The sequence below is a fragment of the Artemia franciscana genome, chromosome 12, assembly GCF_032884065.1.
Source record: "Artemia franciscana chromosome 12, ASM3288406v1, whole genome shotgun sequence".
Classification (NCBI taxonomy): domain Eukaryota; kingdom Metazoa; phylum Arthropoda; class Branchiopoda; order Anostraca; family Artemiidae; genus Artemia; species Artemia franciscana.
Genome location: NC_088874.1, coordinates 8812751 through 8833932, shown reverse-complemented (window position 1 = coordinate 8833932; position 21182 = coordinate 8812751). Strand labels below are relative to the sequence as shown.

The 21182-nt window shown below is 36.0% G+C and overlaps 2 protein-coding genes across 3 annotated transcripts in view; one reads left to right on the top strand and one right to left on the bottom strand.

Annotated features, from left to right (window-relative positions):
- The window catches only part of LOC136033639 (protein fuzzy homolog), a 47941-nt gene extending 45240 nt beyond the window's left edge, over window positions 1-2701 (bottom strand). The window contains exon 1 of one of the 2 annotated variants that reach the window (XM_065714448.1): window positions 2567-2701. In XM_065714448.1, coding sequence (XP_065570520.1) covers window positions 2567-2668 — 102 coding nt within the window. In that variant the 5' untranslated portion in view covers window positions 2669-2701. The remainder of the gene's footprint in view (window positions 1-2566) is intronic. The other variant, XM_065714449.1, reaches the window with a different exon arrangement.
- Window positions 2702-6786: 4085 nt separating this feature from the next.
- Window positions 6787-21182, top strand: part of LOC136033637 (CD109 antigen-like) — a 205519-nt gene continuing 191123 nt past the window's right edge. Inside the window, exons 1-3 of the mRNA XM_065714447.1 lie at window positions 6787-7117; window positions 14831-15011; window positions 17579-17747. Of these exons, the coding sequence (XP_065570519.1) occupies window positions 7005-7117; window positions 14831-15011; window positions 17579-17747 (463 nt within the window). The 5' untranslated portion in view covers window positions 6787-7004. The remainder of the gene's footprint in view (window positions 7118-14830; window positions 15012-17578; window positions 17748-21182) is intronic.

Sequence of the window (21182 nt, the reverse complement as noted above, 5' to 3'; positions counted from 1 at the left end):
CAGTTCCCGCCATTTACCCATGCCATTTAACCAAACACTTGGAAAACTATAGGTTCTATGACTATCTACCTTAGTCCTACTGCCCTAGGAATGATGCATGGACAGATAATAGATAGATATATCTATTAGCAAATGAACTAACATCATTTTTATACAATCCTAATAAGGGGGAGGGAGTTAATTTTGCCTCTTACTCAATTGGACTATCTGTCCTGGCTTTTTCTACAATTGGCCATAGCTTGATGCCCATGGCTATTTGATTTTAATTTAATTTTGAATCCCCTGCTGCAGTGTGCAGCAGGGGACCATTTGGAGAAAAAACCATAAAATAATTCTGAAAAATATTTAAAACAATAATTGATATGTATGTCATCCCTAAAGAGGTATTACTTCACTTCACTCCCTCACCAATAAATGTACTGCTTGCTCTGTATATTTTGATTATATTTCACAATATCTAACAGTTACATAGCAGCCAATTTTGTCAACATGTCACAGTTCTAGCTGTGTTGGTTGACACAATCAGGGTTGTAATAAACAATCAGGGTTTGTTGGTTGACAAAATCAGGGTTGTAAAAGTACTTCACATTTGCACTTATGAATCAGGTAATTACACAATTCTTACTTAAGCAGCAAGTACCAACTATACAAACAAAAATCTTTAGCATGAAGAACAAGCTATTGAAGAGGAGAGTAGCTACTTTATATATGAAATAATTTCTGTTCATTTTGAGTTTTAATGTTGCTCCTTACTTTCAGTTGAAAAAAAACTTTGTTTTATGTAATTCTTGTTCAAATGAATGAATGTATATAATCAAAATGACTTGAAAAAAGATGAAAATGGAAAAAAGTGGAAATGTGATTTATGTACTTAAATCACAGGTGTTACCTCCTCAAAGACTTGTTAGTAGCATTCTGTAAGGTAGTTATGTTGTTTCTATTTTTATTTGTTTATTTGTGAATGATTTGTACCTTGCACTTAAAGCTTGAATATTAAGCCTTTTACTAAAGATGTCATGCTTCACAGAAAGACAATGATCTGTACCAATCACTTCACCAATAGCATGCTTCTTACAACTTCTTTTTGACCTCTTAAAAATGACCTAAATATGGGGTATAAAAAAGGCTTAAAACATTGCTCTCAAACTTATTGTTTCATTATAAATCCATTTTTTTAATGTTATATTATCCACAATCACTGATTTTCCATGATTGAATTGGACAAATAAATTGTATTAATGTTATGGTGTTTTCTTCTTCCTTGTCACCAAAATTTCAATTAAAGCATGTGTTTTAGGTTGTTTTTTACAAAATAATAGGATGTTTGAAATTGCAAATCTGTAATAGTTTAGAAACAAATTTGGGCTAGATATTTGAACATCAGGGGGTGGGGGTAAAGCATATCATATATTAAATATGTAAACTAACCATTGCTGTATTTAATGTAGTTGAATTTATAGCAAACAGTATAACTGGCATTCATAATAGCCGGCTTCCATATTTTTGACCAAAAACGCACGCTTTTATTTAAAATTCAATGTGAAGGAAAAAGAAAACATCATAACATTGGAAAAATTAATTTATACAAATTAATATTGGAAAATCAGTGCTTGTGGATTATAAAATAAATAAAAATTGATTCATAATGAAACAGTAAGTTTGAGATCAATGTTATAAGGTATTTAAGGTTCAGGACCAATTTTCTTAGGCTTTTTTATACCCCATATTTAGGTCAGTTTTAAGAGGTCAAAAAGTGCTTAAATCTGAATTTCCTGGTATAAGCAATTATTATATTTGTAAAGAGCATAAAAAAGGCATTGAGTGGTATATTCACTTTATATGAAAGCCAGTAATACTATTTGCTATAAATTTAACAGTTTTATTGTGACACCATTTTAAGGGGTTTGAGGGTCTATTTTAAAATTTTCATACAAATTAGTGTTCAAAGTAACATTTTACTACTAAGACTAAGGAAAATACTGATTACCATTTTTGAATCAGCTACAAATAGTGATTTTTTCTCATTAGGCAGTTTTTTTTAGAAATGGGTTTTAAAGTTTAGGTTCATATGGACTGTTTCCCTTTTGGGGCCTTGTCAAGAACACAAAATGGAATATCCCCCAGAAGCAATTGTTGAATTGAAAGCAGCAATATAGCAGATTTGACTATGAGTCTTAACTTTGTCTATAATAGTCTATAGCCTGGTCTGAAAACTATGAACAAGGTATTAAGGTAATTTTTAGGGCCACTTTAAGAGATGACAATGTAAGTTGCTGAGAAACAATTATTGAAGCTTAAAGAACATAAAAAGGGCATCAAGTGATGTAGGCTATTCAATTTCATTCTCACCTAGCTAAATCAGGTAATGTATATATCAACAGACTATTTAGGTAGCTAAGAAACAAACTTACTTAGTTAGTATATAGTCCATGCCCCTACCAGGACTATCCAGACATGGACCCCTCCTGCCCCCCATAAAAGATAGAGCCCTAGTCCTTGGCTAGCCTAAACCCAAGGCTGTTAGGCCTATAGCCTGAACCTACTCTACACAAAATTAGAATATTACAGGCTTGTTTTTGTAACTGTAATTAAATACAGGTATGCCACTTGGATTTATCAGCACTATGTCAAACTGGATATTGGGAAAGTATTTGTTGCCATTATTCATGCTGAAACATGCTTCATTATTTTAAAAATACCGCAAAAGGTAGCGGAACTTTAAGTAAAATATAAGGCAAAGTAGAGTCTCTCGTTAACTTAGCCTCTTTAAGTTTTCCGGTGATCGATAGAAGTTTTTATCTTCATGAAATTAAAAAGAACATTAGGGAGAAAATCAGAAACTTTAAAAATTCCAAAACTAGAAAAAAAGGGGAAACGGAGCTTTACATTCAGCCAAGAGGATTAGAAGCTTATAGTCTGTATAGCGAATTTTGAAAAAAAATAAGAAAAAATTTAGCATTGAAAATTAGTTTAATGTAGCTTCTTGATTTTGTATTTTGTATGTAAACCCCCAACGGTAAAAAAAAAAGTTTGGTGTTAGTTTTATCACAATCATCAGCATTACAAGGAAAGTTACATTGAAATTTATACTTCAGATAAAAATCCAAAATTAATATCCAGCAAATCTTGTCAAATTTGCCCATTTCCAAAATTGTAACGTTTGCATTCCTGCAGTTATATAAATTATTTTTGTCACACTTACGCCAAGTAAACAGTCTTTTACGCGCGGAACTATAAACCTTTCCATAAACTTTTTTATCTCTCTGAAAATTGCGATGTCCTCTAACAGGACAAATAGTTGACAGTCCCGATAATATTAGGCTAACTGTAACTCAATAATTACCTACTATTCTTAAAAATGACTAAGCTCTTCTGAGTATCTTCTAATTTAGTAAACATCAAATATCAGTTGGACTTTTCCATGTATTTTCTATTTCTTTCACAGTTATTCGCACTATTTCTTGAACACAAAACCCAAATCAAAAGTTTCCAGAAAGGATAGTTCAATATATTTGTTTTAGTAATCATCGGCAGGATTATCGTTGCTTTATGATAACGAATTGAAAAGTTTTTCATAATACCGATCCAAAATTAAATCAATGTTCTATATTTTGTTCGTTAATTGTAAAAGCTTTATTAAAACTCTTGAAGTTTGAAAAAGACTTATATTAACAAAACATGAGGTATTCTTTTTTTCTATCAATTTGGCCTAACTTTGCTAAATTCAATTAAGGCCCATTCACAAAGAGATTTTACTACAATCAAAATTTAGCTAGCGCTGATTTGAACGATTCAGGTTTCTCATAGAACTTTCTGACTGGCTGAGAAATGCTATAAAAAGTTCTAATTAGCTCAAAATAGTGCTAGCTAATTATCGACAGTAGTAAAATCTCAATGTGAATAAGCCTTTATAATGAAACTTGGCATTATAATAGCCCATTTGGGTGCTAAGTCTGGTCTTCTTTGGCTCTTTTATCAAGATAATTTTATCCTGCAATAGTTTTTTTTACAGAAAACAGATGCTGCGAAAGTCGCATTGAATTTCATGTGATCTCAACATAAAGTTACAAAATTTTTCATGACAGTTTTTCGCCATACTGAAATATTTAAACTCAACCACTGAAAAAAATTCAAACCCTTATCATCTTTTGTTTAGCGTGCATTTAAGTGGGTGTACTAAGATGAACTGTTACAACAACTTTGTGTTTTCTCTTTATTCATGAGTGAGCTGTTGGAAAGGGATAAGATAAATATTGCAGATGTTTGATCTTATAAAAAGAGAAACAAGTAGAATCCAACAGGTTACCGACAATATTGCACTTACTCAAATTACAATCAAAACAATTTGTACTTTGCTTGTACTTATTTCAGGACACAGGCTCTCCAGCTCTCTCTAGTGCTATGATCTAGCAGACGGCTTAGTGCCAAGTTACTTAGTCGCTTGTGTATGGTGCACATATTTCAAGCTTCTGCTCGTCCCATTTTCGGCCGTGTCGTCGGAAATCACCAATGGCTCTAAGTACGCATTGAGTGCGTTAAGACAGGTCTTGAATTGTCCACCCCGCTTCTTCTTCCAGTGTGCGAGGGGTTTGCATTATAGTACCTTTTTAGTGAGGGTGTCATCTGACCTCCAACAAACATGGCCAAACCAAGTTAGGCGGGGTTTTTCTTATTAGAGCTTCAATGTCATGCTTCTTGTGGTATCGTCTACGAATTTAGACGTTGCTAATTCTGTCTCGGAGGGAGACATCAAGGGCTTGTCTCAGGCAGGAGTAGTCGAATATCTTGAGAGCATGAACATCCGCTGCTTTCAGGGGCCATGTCTCACATCCATAAAGGAGTACAGAGTTGTTTTAAAGATCTGGATTTTTGTTTTTAGTAGGACGTTTCTCTGTCTCCACTGGTTCTTCCTAAATTGAGCAAAGACTATCAATGCTGATGATATTCTGCTCTGAACTTCCGTACTGAAGCCGCCAGAAATGTCGGTGAGGGATCCCATGTATTTGAACTCGTCAGCGACCTCTAAAGGGGAGATGTCGATAGAGAAGCCCCTTGTGAGAACATCCTCAGAATTTGGGTAGCTGCAATCAAAACAACTTTCCCAAGAAACAACACTAACAGAAAATAAGAAAGAGCCTATAAAATTTATAAATGCTCTGTTCTGCTCAGACAATTTGATTCATTTTGTTTCAACGTAAATTAAAAGTGTTCAATAGTTTTGTTGACGTATGAATCCTGGCCAATAAAAATGACTAGCTAGTTTGGAATATTTGTTAGCTGCACCTCAAAAATTCTAGCTGTTGATGCCTTCTCTGATTCGGTGGAAATATACTTTACTTTGCGGGTATGTGGGTGTCGTATTTTGAATACATTTCTTTACTCTTTACTCTGCTACTTAGTTGACAAAGCACAAATAGCGACAGCGTGGCTATTTCCAGCAAAACCTTGGATCTATTCACAAATTTGAATTTGAGTTTAAGATTGAACCTACCCTAAGGTCTTTTTCATACAAAAACTAAGTTTCAAAATTACACTCTGGAAAGTGATTTTGATGTTCTGTTGATAGCCAAGATTATTAAATTAACATTCCACTGACTGGAATAGCATTCAGATTTTATAAATTTGTGAGTTCATAATACAACAGTTCGTGGTAACGAACTGTAAGTAAGGAGTGACCTGGCTCAATAGTAACCGAAACTTTAGAAAACGGAATTTTGATACCTATAGATACATCAAAAGAATTTAATTTCTAAACTGAATTCAAATACATAAGTTTCATCAAGTTTAGTCTTACCCATCAAAAGTTTCAAGCCCAAAATTTTTTTTTAGTACTTCAAAAGAGCTATTTGTTCTAATTAATCCCTTTGTACTTCAGGGGTATTTGTTAGAGAATTGGAACAAAATTCAAAATTTAGCGTAAGGAGTGAAGCATTGACGAGGGGACGAACTCCCTTATATTAGTGTTAATTTTTGCTTGTTTTAAGTTTTAGCGTTGCTCCTTACTTTCAGTTGAAAAATCAAAATCATGACGTCAACAGCTAAGATCAAAAACAAGCCCGTTGATTCTACCCAGTTGTGAGTCGGGCTTATAAATTTTGTTCAACTACAAGCTACAGTTCATCAATCACTAATTTAATAGGCTTTTTTTTATTCCACTGTCATTTTTCAATCTTTGTTTCAAGAATCTGGCTTATATTTGGAAAATACCCAAAGTCTTCACACAACAATTTCAGTAGTGCAATCAGACATCTTATATATGATGTACCTTCAGAGTAGTTTTAATAAGATTAATCACTCATTTAAACAGGTTTCTTCAGGCAAAACTTAGCGTTGGTTTCAAATTTTTATGCAAAATGCATGGGCCAGGTTTTGGCAAGAATAATCTTTACAACCTAAGTTGAATATTTAGTACTCAATTCTCTCGTTTCGTAAACTAAATAATTAGTGACTGTTTAGTAAGGTTGACAAATTTGTTTCTTTTTTTAACTATTGAAGATTAAAATTTTGACTTAATCTTATTCATTTAGTGTTTTAAAGATAAAAGGGAAGGAGAATCAGAACTGAAAGCTTAGGGAAAGACGTTGATTCTGAAACAGTTTTTCCCTCTTTAATTGTCTTATCTACTTTCTACATTGTCTGTCTCATTGTAAATAAAAATAGAATCTTATTAACCCCTCTCCCCCCCCAAAAAAGCTTAGCTCTGTCGACCATATCATTTGGTTATATATCAAATAAACTTATCCTGAACAACGCTCTTGGATACTCTGCTATCGGAAGAATATGCGCAGATTTTAGAATTTCAATTTGACTAGTAGTGAAGGAATAGAAACTGGATAACGTAAATTTGTCTAATGATTCTCAATGAAAAGAAGTATTTCAGTGCCCTTTTTCCAGTGTCTTCCAGAGCACAAACAGGCGTACTGAAGAAAACAGGCCAGTGAATAAGGCCTTTCTCAATTAGCCTACAATCCATGTTTAGTGCCTTTGAGTGATAAGTTTCCAATATGAAGTTTCTATTTGAGTGTTTGTCATTTACCCTTTTCATTTGTTTTGCATCTGCACAGTTCAAAGACTTTGGATTTCCTACTGAGAGCAACAGTATTGTCTTTGGAGAGGCGTAAGTGACTCAAACTCTAAAATTCTGCAGGCCTAGACCTAGAAGTTTTGGGTCAATGATGGCCTAGTTATCTTATGTTTCCTTCAAATTATTTTCATTTTGGTATTTTCAACCTAGCCTAATATTGATGAAAATGAGCACAAATAGAGCCTAACTTCACAACCACAAAGTCAATAAACTTCTGTACTCTATGTAGGCCTAGCTAAGGGCACCTAGGCTATCTGGTACATGATTAACAATTCATCTTTTTTTTAACTTCTGGCCTCCCTCCTTTTACAAATAAATAGGATTTGTCCTCCCCTTTGTGTTTAACAACCAGTGGGTTATGTTGCAAAAAGGAATAGGCCTAGGCTATGTGCAGTTTTCAACATAGGCCTAATTTAGATATGATGAAAGTGAATGCATCACTTGATGCCTTTTGTAGCCTTTTATATGCCCTTTCATAGGCCCCAGAATGTAAAACTGTCTATAAACTAGTAACCAAAAGTTTGAATACATGTTGATAAAGGTTTTAGTTTAGGGGCTTTTGAGAAGGAAATATTAAGAAAACAATTCTTACTTAATAAACTACTGAATAGTTGTAGTTAATACACAATTTGTATACTGTTCTGCTATACTTTATGTTCATTTTCATGGTTTTGGTTGAGCTTTTGACTAGTTGTTCCCAGACAGTCCCTCTAATGGTCTTATATAGCCATGGGCTGTATAAAGGAGTAACATATTAGTATCATTATTCAATAGTATCAATTAATCATATTTCTTCATTTTTTCCTGATTTTGTCCATGTTTTGAAGTCCTTTTGATAATGTAGGCTAATTTTATTTGAATTAGGCTCAGGACTGGCTTGTCCAATACAATACAAGCAAATGCTGGTTTTTTCACCTTGGACCTAATAACCAGTAATTGTTTACTTTCATCACAAGCTGTCTAAACTGGAAACTAGCCTATGCAGCATAGTTCCCATACTATAGTACTTGGAAATGCTAATTCTAGAAGTGCATCCATTTCTTGTTGACCCTCCTCCTCCATGGGGCAAATTAAAAATGCATAAAGTAGGCTTGCTTACAGGTAACATTACCCATCAAGCAAATAGGATTAGTCCATGAGCCCTGTGGGCAGCAGGGTGAGGTCTGTATTGTATATCTATTCAATAATTATACAATACAGACCTTGCCCTGCTGCCTGCAGGGCTCATGGACTAATATGCTTTGCTCTATAGGTAATTACCTTAATTTGCACTTCAGAGCAAATTAGTTGCAAGAACTGTGATGCTCCATAGTTGATGATGGCAATAGATCTGGTCACTGTGCTAAGATCAAGCAACAAACCATAAGGACTAGAGAGTGCTGGGGAGATGCAATTTAAGCCCACTTGGTAACAGTGATCACATGGTAGGTATGGTTCAAGGATCATTCTCCAGTAATTTAGAGTTGGCACCACCGCCCAACAGCAACTTCAGATGGAGTGTGTGAGACGGTTGGGTATGACAAGCCATATCATCCTCCAAGCTAACTCTCTATTGTCTTCCACAACTGTTATGGTAGTGAGGACTGGGAGGGGTTTTCCCACTGGCATCTCTATGGTTTGGCCTCCCATTCCTTGTTGAGCCTCTTTTTGAATTCCTTGGGCAAGGTTGCCAAGACTGTCTCTTGGCTTAGTTGGTTCCAATCATTCACCACTCACTGGCTGAAAAAATCTAGTCAGACTTTGGTGTTAACACTGGATTTGAACAGCTTTTTGGAAAGTCCTTGTGTTTGATTTTGGTGGGGAAAGAAAGTGAGCAGCTTCTGATCTGCTTGCTGGAGGTACCCATAGGTGAGCAGCATGTCATTATGCCTATGCTGAAAAACAAGTGTTGGGAGGTTAACAGATTGTAATCTTCTGCAGTAGGACTGACTGCATAAACCATCAATGCATTTGGTGGCTCTCCTCTGTAAACCCTCAACAAGCTGGATGTCACTCTTGTAAAAAGGACCAGCAGGACATGTTCCAAAATCTAGGATTGGCCTGACCAGAGCTTTATATAATTTCAGAAGAACTGTGGAGGATCGACTACTGACAGTTCTTTTCAGGAGTCCCAAATTTGCATTTGCTTTTGAAACTGCTTTGGCAGTGTGCTTGTGGAATTTTAAGCTGTCATCCAACAGGACTCCCAGGTCTCTACCACCTGGGATGTTACCTCCTCTACCACAAGTAATGTTACCTGTAAGCAAAATCAGATGAAGATGAAAGTGAACAATCTTGGATACTAACATTAATGGATGCATGAGTTTTTTAATTGTCTTTTGATTTCCTACTATACAGAAATTACCAGTGCTAATTGGAATTAGTATTTAAAATATAGTTTCATTTGTATTGTACAACCCCAACTTTTACTTGGCTTCAAAACCCTGGCCACTTTACACATTTTTAGTTTGCCTTATGGAGGAGGAGGGCCAACCAGAAATGGATGCACTTCTAGAATTAGCATTTCTAAGTGCTATAGTATGGAAACTTTGGCTTTACTATGGTATACTGCTTTACTTTACTGCTATACTATGGCTTTGCAGCATAGTTTCCTCTTTAGACAGCTTGTGGTGAAACTAAGCAATTAACTAATAACCAAGTGGCAGCCTACTCAATTTCAAGTCCAGTCACTAAAATAAAGGACAATATAGTGAATAGAGGAAAAAAGGGACCTTGGTGTCATCATTGGCAACAGGTTGAGGCTCCACTGCCACATCCAGCATGTTGTCCCTCATGCAAATTCTATCCTTGGCCTATTAAAAAGGACCATCAGTAACTGAGTGGCAACAATATTCATATAACTTTTTATGGCTCTTGTTAGACCCATCTTGATTTTGGCTTGTGTCTGGCTGGTCCTTCTTGCCAGCAATATGTAAGGCTCATCAAAAATGCTCAGGGGTGAGGAACAAAATGCATGAAAAGCCTAAAATCAGCCTCATATGAGGACCACTTCAAGCTACCTACCCTCATCTACAGACAGCTGCATATTGATATGATGCTGATTTACAAACTCCAAAAAGAAAACTACCATCTTCAAGGGCAGCCACAGTGCCAGCCACCATCTCACAAGAGGACACTCAAAGAAGCTACCACAATTAAGCTCCAGATCAAAAATCCTATCAAATATGCTTTTCAGGAAGAGTAATAAACTACTGGAATGGATTGAATGGCTCTACTGTCAGCACTTCCTCCATCCAGTCTTTCAGACACCAACTTGACAAAGAGTAGGAGAAGAAGCAGTGGAGGTTTGACTGGGAGTCATCAATTCCAGAGCACTACAGGTCCAGATGACCTTAAAACTCTCAAATGGATTAAGGTGATTTGATTTTATCTGAAACACAGCTAGGGATGACTGGCCCATGATTGGCAGTTTTTTTTATATTTCTGTATGCGTTGATTCAACCAAAAGAAAGTTGCTGAGTATGCCAAAGCAAAGGTAACTTATTGAATGCTATCCTGGAAGACATTTGGTTTATGTTTATGCCACCTGCCAAAACATACAGAAAAGTGGCCAGAAAAATATTGAAACTTGTTTTTGGCTAAGAAAGCATAAAATGATATGATCAATATAAAAAAATTACACAATCAGCTTCAGTAAGCTTTAAAAAATCTAAAAGAGCATTCACTTCAATTATAAATTGACAGATCAATGCTTCAAATTATAAATTGACAGATCAACACCAAAAGTAAGCCATTCTGCTAATCTTGATGTTCAACCTGCAACTGTTGGTGGTGGCAGTTTCATTTCAACTTTAGTCTTTTAGACACTAGCTATCTTGTCAATTAGCACAAAATCCCTAACTCCATTCTTCTTCAGAAAGTGGATCTCAAGTTCTTTAGTTGCTACTTCATTGGTAATAGTGAGTAGGATTCCCTTTTTTCTCTTAAGCTCAACCATAATGGAATCACAAGCTTGTCATTCTCAGTGTTAAATTGGAAGTTGCTGATAGGCAACTTGTCTTCAATGTCCATACTAGAGTAAACTGTTGTTGTATACAGACTGACCTATTTCAGAATTGTCACTCCAATTGCAACTCTTGTTGCAAGACACATACCTGTTGCTTTTTAATCTTTGTTTCTCTAGCTTTCTTCCTTCCCAAGACTAGGTGTTTCTTGTTAGTTGTAGCTTTTATCTCAGCAGAAGTGCCCTCTTTCAGAGAGATGTCTGTGAACACTTCTGACTTCTCCATATTTTTTCCTGTTAGTTTTTATGTTGAGCTTTTTGGAAGGGTTTGTATTGATAATCTCTTTGGACAAATCATGCACCAACCTTTCCTCCCCATTTAGAGATAAAACTTGTGACATCCTTATTGGGGTCTATGTTAAAGGAGAAGTGTTAATGTCCTGCAGGACTTGCAGTTGGCATAGCAACATCACTGGGGAGTGCTTCACTAGATGTGGTTGGCAGTCTATTGGAGACATGATAAAAGGACCTCATAATCTTTGAAGACTCTCATATTTTCTAGAAGGAAACAACTGTGTCTTGTTTAGAAACAGCAAACTACCTTTATCTCATCATTTATCATCCACTGAAAAAAATCGTCAATCCATGAATATCTGATCTAGGAAACAACTGTGTCTTGTTTAGAAATGGCAAACTACCTTTATCTCATCCTTCATCATCCACTGAACAAAAATCGTCAATCCATAAATATTTGATCAAGGACAATAATTACTGAAAGACAAATAATTTAAACCCAACTAACACACCAAGAGACAGAGCACCTGGCATTCAATTGGAATTAACTAGTTTTTCAACAAACAATTTAAAAACTTATTTTTTGAAAAGTAGCTGCCTATTGGACTCCCTGATCTTCTCCAGGAGACTGCTCCATTCCTATGCTCCTCCAGGTTTGCCTCTTGTTAATTTGCAGATCTCACTACTTAGTAGGTTTACACCATATGTACCATAATCTGGGAAAACAAATTATTTACATAACACTTCCTGAATCTAAGGGTCTTGCATCCTTTTAACAAATAAAGCAAATAATAATTCATATAACTCTTGATATCATCAAAACTCAAAAAGTTTCCTTATAAATGCATACTTTATTTTGGGTAACTTATCCTCTTCAGTAACTCAAAGTTATTATAATAGATTTCACAACCATATGGTAAATACAAATGACATAAAGCATAATAAATACTCTTCTAAGTAGAAATTGGCAGGAAATGTTTCAATGTCCTCAGTATTTTTGCTTGTGTGGCTGATTTAATAGATAGGGTTTCAGATTACTCCTAAAAGCTCAAATTCCTTAAAACCAAGGTACTTGCATTCAAGACCTTGCAAACCATCAAGGATAAGCCTAGAAATATTATTTGTAATTTAATTAATTCTGGAAAAAATCATGTAGCTTGATTTATCTGGGATAGAAAACTTGATGATGGAATACTCTCAGATTGGCCATTGTTCTATTTGCTGTTCCTGGAGATTGAAAAAGAATCTCTCTGAAAATGTTAATGCCAGATTATCAACAAATACACTTGTTGTAGCTTCTTGTGAGGAGAATTATGCATAAAATTTTGTCAAAAACAACAAAAGCTCAAAGACCAAGCCTTGGGGAACACCATAAAGTAGCAGATACACTTTACTACTTATGTCACTAAGAGGAGTTTTGTAATGTGTTGTAATTACTTCTCAGCTAGAAACTACAAAACATGTATTTGATTTGCCATTTCTGAACCATATAGAGTTCAATTTGGTTCAGAGAGTCTGAACCAATCAGGCCACTCCAACCATTATTCCACCTAGGGGGAAACCAGCCCTGATAAGCTCAAGTGCTCCAAGCTATGGTTGGGACCTCATAGCTATGATTCATGCTTCTGTCCCTAGTAAAGCTAGAGGAGAGCCCTAAGTTGCACCTTATTTCTGAGAAATGTTCTGCTGGTTGCCTAGCCCAACCAGAAGAACAGCTAAAGTGTTGGTGCACTAGAAGTTTGGGGAGCTGCTTATCAAGAAAATTCCAATGAAATACCAATGGATATAGAAGATTCAGATATAAAATCAACACTATGGCGTCTGCAGTAGTCAACGCAGATCAGGTTCAGATGATGCCAGATTTGAGAAGTCAAGTAATTATCCCCACCAAGAAACTTAAAGCTGGCTCTTGGAATGTAAGAAGTTGTAAGGTAGAGTCAACTCTGATACTCCTTGCTAATGAAATGAAAAATATGGTCTCAATTTATGTTGGCTTCCTAAGACTAGATTGAATGATATACTGACAAAATCAATTCACCTCAGGGATTTGGAAACATTTAAATTTTACAACTTTTTACTGGCTGATAGAAGCTGTCTCTCCAGAGCTGGATTCTTCCTTGACCCAATTACTGCATCATCTGTCATCTCTTGGCAACCAGTGTCAGAAAGAATCTCCTCTGTGAAATTGAAAGACTGGATTAGTAAAGTGACTATGTTGTCTGTCTATGTTCCTACCAGATTCAAACACCAAAGGAGTGATCAGCTGCCATGCCGTTGGAGATAGATGCTTGAACAGCAAGAGGTTGCTACAGCTTGGGAAATACAATAACCTATGTCTGGTTAACACCCAGTTCGAGCACAAGAAGCACCACCTTGTGATCTGGAGGTCTAGCAACAGACCAAAGCCTGGATTGACCACTTCCTTGTCAGGAGACATTGGAGGAGCTCATGTCTACATGCAAGAGTCTACAGAGATGTAGATACAGGCTCAACAAATAGCTTCAATCACTTTCTTCTCATCTGTAAATTCAGTCAAAGACTGAACCCATTAGTTTGATTTATCAAAACTAGTGAGTCCACAGATTAAGGCTGATTTCTAGCTACAGCTTAGCAGCCCGTTTGAGGCCCTTACTGACTACACTGATGTCAAAAACCAATGGTCCAAGCTTAAACTCCTGACACAAGAGGCTGCTGAATAGGCTCTTGGTTGCCAAAAGGAAACAAAGGGTGAGACAAAAGTCAAATGGTCATTATAGGTAAAGACCATCTCCTTCATTATTTGTGATGCTTAGCACTCTCCTGAAAAATCAAGAGATCTGGGGAGCATAAAATAATGCTTAGGTGTTATCTTGGAAAGGTTACTATAATGTCTATATCAACCTTGGAGGAGCTTTGGTAAACATCACTACTCCATAGACTCATGGAGTCTACTCAAGAATCTAAATGCTGTGTATAGAGTCTTCTCCACAAAACTAAGTACTCTGTGTAGAGTCAACTCCACGAAACTCTGTATATAACAACCACCTTCATCACTGACTGGCGTCCATCATATTTGCCCTTCCCAAGGATCTACCCAGGGTGTTTTATATTTTTGTGTTCCAGTACCCATGTTTCCAGTGATTTTTGAATTATCAGCTTGGTAGAGGTGAATAAAGACGATAAGATTGGCTAATTAGAGTTAAGACAAGACAGATAGTTTCTGTGAAAGCTGGCTTAAACTTTAGAGGAAGGGGGGTGACTCTCCCCCCTAAATGTTTGTCTGACTCGTAAAAACTAACAAAAATGATTATAAACAAATTTTTGGTGTGTTTCTAAGAGTTTTTTTTACCCCTTCCCCCAAAAAATAAAGAAAAGAAAAATAACCCTCCCTGAAAAAAATGCTGAACATAGCCCTGGCCCTTCCCTATGACTCCATAATGTTCTATTACTGTCAAGTGTGATTTAAGATAAAAATAAGCTATAGATGTTTATCTTGATTTTAAAACCTGGTAAATTTTGTTCTCTTCCAGGACATATTTTATAATTGCAAGTAATGTTGTGAGGCCAAACCAACTGTACCGAATTGGAGTCTCATTGATCTCATACCCTTATCCATTATCAGTGAGGGCATCCTTGCTGCGTAATGGTGTTGACATTGGTTCAGCAACTCAAGAAGTGAGACCTGGAGTCCCTGAATCGCTCATCATCAAGGTAGTCTTTTTTAATGCTGTTTCCTGCTTTAGATCTATTTTAATTGAACTGCGTTCTTATTTAATATCAATTTGTTTTTTTTTTGTCTTCAGGCTAGTGAAAAGAAAGTATTATTTAGGACTGAGTTGGCAAGAAAATACCTTAAGAATATTGGTGCAAGGGGGGGGGGGGGTCATTTCTGACTATAAGAAATATATTACCTTTTTTAACATATTGTTAAGTTTTGTTAACACAACATTGGAACTTGAAGCTCTCAGACACATTAAGATGCATTTCACTGGTACATACTTGGAAAGTTGGTTTAGGAGGAGGGAGTTAGCTAAACGTAAAAGAAAACAGATGCATTACGTAAAGGAGTCTAAGAAATTATGATAAAAATTATTATGAAGGGGGAGGGGTTTGAAGACTGGGTAAAATAATGGTAAGCTGTCCTAAATTAAAATCGGATGGGACATCTCATATGCTTGTTTGTTCTTATTTCTATATCCTTTGAATTGCATATTACTTCACTGACTACTGCTTCTAACAACTCACTGCAGCACCAAGACACCTGATGGCAACACAGCTACACACACTCTCCCTCTATCCCAATATGTTCAAAGCCTCCCCCTTTAAACCCTCCCAAGTGCTCTGCCTCCTTCTGCCTATTTTGAGATACTAACCTGAAAGGTCTTTAGGCACCCCCGCCTCCCCTGGAAAATACCCCCTTGGAAAATATGGTTTTTCAAATTTAAGAATATTATTTGAGTTTTTTTTAGTTTCGTTGAAAAAGGGTGAGGAAAGAAAAAAAAGAGAAATTTACACACCATAAGTATTTTAAAAACTTAGAAAAAAAAACAGAAATCCATTTTTGTTGAAAAAGACTTCCATGTGAACATCTGCAGTTTTTGGCAGCAGCAGGCGCCAAATTAAAAAAAAAAGAAGAAGAAAAATATAGGCAAAAACATCAAAATTAAGCTAAAAACATATGGCACCAAAAAGTTTAAGAAGTTTTAGCTTTCCTTTGAAAGGATAGTTAGGCTTTGGGAACCAAAAAATTCTTATTGTTTAAGTTTTTATGGTACTTGGTATTTACCAAGTGACATACAGCGATCGCAATTTCTGCCCGTCTGTTGGTCCCGGTTTTGCTAGTTCGAGCACTTCCAGATAAGCTAGGACGATTAAAGTTGGCAGGCGTATTAGGGACTAGACCAGATTAAACTCGAAATTGTCGCTTCCCCGATTCGACTATCTGAAGGGAGCGAGCGAACGAGATAATTGAAAAGAATTTTATTTGCCCATAAAATGTATGATTGTTCTTCTTACGTGTGGTTTGCTAGTCTAGGGGCATGATTCTTGTTTGGGGTGCGAGAGCTTTCGGATTCGAATCCCAGACAACCCAATTTTTACATGAAGAAGATCCGAAACTACATACGCGATCAATATAGCGATCGCTGAAAGTTGGATGACGTATCAGGGACCGGACCATATTAAATTAGAAATAGTCGCTTCCTCGATAAGACTATCTGGGGGGGGGGGGTGGTGGAAGGATGGTTAATTCGAAAAAATTAGAAAAAATGAGGTATTTTTAACTTACCAACGGGTTATCGGATCTTAATGAAATTTGATACTGAGAAGGAACTCGTATCTCGAACTCTAATTTTATATCCCGACCGGATCCGTTGACATTGGAGGGAATTGGAGGAGAAAACCGGAGATCTTGGGAAACGCTCAGAGTGGAGAGATCGGGATGAAACTTGGTGGGACAAACGTTACAATACTGAACAAGAAGATACTACAGGAACAGGAACAAGTTTATCTTTTTAATAATTGCCAATAAACAAAAAACCGCAAAATTGATAACTAGTACAGAGTCTAATTTTAGGTTCCGACCCGGTCACAAGTACCATATGAGCTCTTGGCTCTTCCGACCTCGTCATAAGTGCCATATGAGCTCTTGGATTTACGAAAGCGTTGTCAAATTCCACGAATTTGTTTTTCTTATTTTCCAAGTTTCAAACTACCACACGGCCGGATCAACTTGTATATATATATATATATATATATATATATATATATATATATATATATATATATATATATATATATATATATATATATATATATATATATATATATATATATATATATATATATATATATATATATATATATATATATATAAGAATTTTGCTTTTATCGATTCAGGTTAAAACTAAGATTAAGATGTTTCTTTTGAAGGAAAGAAGACGTAGCATATTTTTTCAATCTATTTTCTATCAGTGACGTTAATCCCTGGAAATTTTTTGGGAGGGGCGGTGGCAGAAGTTCATTTTTCAAAATCCAGGGAAGGCAGCTATGTTATTTTTCAATGAATGTACAATAAAAGCCATTCCTAATGAAATCATTTCACAAATCTTGAATTTTTTTTGAAAAAAATTTCAAAATCTTGACGAGCCCCCCCCCCCCCCCCGAATTGACGCCAAGGCTTTCGTTTTTTCTTTTGCTATGAAGGTTAAAAAATTTAGTTTTGCTTATCATCGCCTAAATCTGTGTCAGAGTTGTCAAACATGTATCTTTTCTTTTAGGTACCCCCTACGAGCGCCCCTGGTTCCTACCGTTTACGTGTGGAAGGTAATACTGATCGAACGCTTGGTGGAACTGTTTTCCAGAATGAAACTGTCCTGGAATTTTCCCAAAGATCTATGACAATTATGGTACAAACTGAAAAGCCCGTTTACAAACAAAGTCAAACGGGTTAGTGTGTTTGTTTTATAGTATTATTGTTCGTAAAATAGCTTGGGTGCACTAATTCCGAAGACGTTATGTGACTTATTTTTTATAATACCTTAGATGTACTGGTCTGGAGCTGAGGAAGATCTTATAAATTAATTGCATCTTTTTCTCATCACTTTCGAAACGTCCTAGCTGAGTGGTTAGCGCGCTGAGCGTGGGATCCTTTGTCGGTGAGGACGAGGGTTCGAGTCCTAGTATTGCTGGTTATTTAGTTTGGAACATGGGTCAATGGTGTGACTCTTTAAGCTCATCTGATAGTCGACCCAACTCCCAAAGGGTACCTGGAGAAATCTGGGGGGAAAACACGGGAAGGGTCGGATGATTTGCCCCCAACCACGCATTGCACTCCCGGCCGAAGGCAGATAATCAGGAGATCCCTACCTGCGCTAGGTAGAACACATTAACCAGCATGGGAAAAAGTTTTTTTTTAAGATTTTCTCCTATCCTTTTTGGTTCTGGGGATATTCAGATGCTTTTGCTTTTTTATGCATATGAAGTATGTTATATTCTTCTGTTCTCACGTGCAGAAATGGAACTTCTAATACCAAATTCTTCTGTAAAAGCTAGAGGCCAAAAAAACCTCCCTGATATTAGCAACTAGTCCTTTTAACGATAAAAAAAAACCCAAAACACATTTTTTGTAGTTTTGTATAAAAATTATGTTTTTAACATAACACCGTTTTAGTTGGAGTAACTGAGCTCTTTAGACTCCTGGTGTATCTCCCAGCTTATACCTGGTGTATACCTGGTGATACCTGGTGTATCTCTGGTGTTAATCTCCCAGCTTAAAACTGTGACAGCTGTCGAATTGTCTCTGTTCTAACTAATATAATATTCTGTAACTAAATATTAAAATTGACATTTGTTGGAGGTTTTTTATAATAACATAATAATGGTGAATTTATAATAATGGTTTTTTATATTTGGAGGTTTTATAATGATTTTATATGACATAATTGGAGGTTTTATGGACAGTTAATGTCACTCAATGGCATCACTTCACAAAAAATCACGCCGGTAACGGGGCAAAATTCATTTTTCAAAATCTAGTGGGAAAGGGGAGAGATAGATTTTTTACTATTCAAGTGTGTTTTGAAATACAAATGCTGGAAAGGGATGTTGTTTTGAAATCTAAGGGGGGAGGGTAAAAATATAGGTAAGCAACCCCCCCCCCTAGTTGGTGCCATTCTTATCACTTCATTATACTTTACTAAATGAATTCGTTGCAAAGAATTTGACAAAAAATAAAGTTGTCAAAACAGAAAGTAAATCTTATGCATTGGCACGTTTCAAATATATATTTAAGGAATTAATGTAGTTCGATGTAACTAATAGTATTTAAATTCGTCTTGCAGTGTGACAAGGGCACCAATGAGCGAAATCGTGGGGGGTCTATGTTACAAAAACGCCAATAATTGACCAAATTGACAAATTTATTTTTAAAGAAGAGGGAAAAATAAAAAAAAAACAGGGAAAGAGAGGGCTAGAAAAATCTCGGGGGGAGTCCCTGGCCCCCTAGATCTGCCAGTGTGTATCTGTCATAAAAGGGACACTTTTTTGAATTATATTTACCATTTTGTTGGCAATACCGCAGGCAATGCAGGTATCCGTACACATCAAAACATACAAATACCCTATTAGCAGATCCAAAGTGGTCTGATGAATTTCAATGCATTTAAAACGAAGAAGGTGTCAATTATCTATCCGAGGGTTACCTATATATATCCCTGCTTCATCTTTGAAAGTGAAGCTACCGAAAGGATATATAAATTAGGTATTAAAGGTGTATTTTTTATCATGGGGGCAGCTCTTAAATCAGATACTGTATTCCTGCACAAGAGCCGTAATACCGTGGTAGTACCCTGTTGCCGCCACCCAAATGGATCTGAAATGAGACTTTAAGATAGAACTGTAGAACCAGGTTCGCCCCCCAGTGAAAAAATCTACTAGATTTTAGTGATTTTCTTCAATAATCTAGTGAATTATGTGCTGATTTAGTGATTTTTTTTATTCAGGCAATATAAAAATCACTAAATAGTGATACATCACTAGAGATGGCAACCTTGTGTAGAACCAATCGGATATTGTAGAACTAATAACCCCTCTGAGAGATTTAGCGTTGTGTCGCGGGCTCTGTAGAGCCCGTGACAATATTAAGGCATTTTTAGCCCCTTTAAGGGCTAAAAATGGAATTTGCCCCATGAATGATTATTGAATTTGGAAAGAGTATAAAAAGGCATCAAGTGATGTATTCACTTTCTTCCTTGCTAAATTATATCAATAAGTATAAATTTACCGAAGTGGAAGAGTTTCCTAATAGGAAAGGGAAAGCAGTTGCAATTATAAAACTAGAATTGGAGCTATTGAGGTGGAAACGTGTTAAGAAAACAATTTTTTGGTACTTATCGGTTATATAATAGACATTATACATTTTTGATCACTAATGATGCGAGCATGACACAAGAAATTGGTCAAACAACTTCTTTTTACCCCACAATCAGCCTTGATTTGGTTGCAAAATCAATTGTAGCTATATTTTAATTAAATACTAGCTGTTGGGGTGGCGCTTCGCGCCACCCCAACACCTAGTTGGTGGGGGCACTTCGCGCCCCCCCAAGCCCCCCCCGCGCACGTAAGTCGTTACACGCCATATTAGTTATGCGCCATTGTAGTTGTGTCCCTATGTCCCACCTGTGAATATATATATATATATATATATATATATATATATATATATATATATATATATATATATATATATATATATATATATATATATACTAGCTGTTGGGGTGGCGCTTCGCGCCCCCCAAGCCCCCCGCGCGCGTAAGTCGTTACGCGCCATATTAGTTACGCGCCATTGTAGTTGTGTCCCTATGTCCCACCTGTGAATCGACCATTCCCTGAGTCGCCATCGTCATTTATATATCCCCCTGTGCACCCCGGCGTCCCCTTTGTAGTTATGTCCCTGTGTCCCGGTCGTCGTCATTTATACTCCCTGTGTCCTGGTGCTTTGTTGATTGCTAATCGAACATTCCTTTTGTCCCGGTCGCTTTCTCTTTGAGTGTCGTCATTTATTTAGATTGTTTCTCCTTTATTTTTCAGTTTTTTTCCTTTTTTTCCTTTTTTTTCTTTTTTAGTTTTTAGTTTTTACCTTTTTTAGTTATTTTCAGTTTTTTAGATGAAAATTTTTTTTAGTTTTTTTCCTTTTTTTCTTTTTAGTTTTTTATTGGTTTTTACCTTTTTTTTAGCTTTTTTAGTTTTTTTCGTTTTTTCTTTTTACTTTTTTTTTTAGTTTTTATCTTTTTTATTTTTTTTTATTTTTATTCTTAATTTTATTAGTTTTCTTTTTCTCTTCTATTTTTCAGTTTTTTCCTTTTTTTTAAGTTTTCTTTT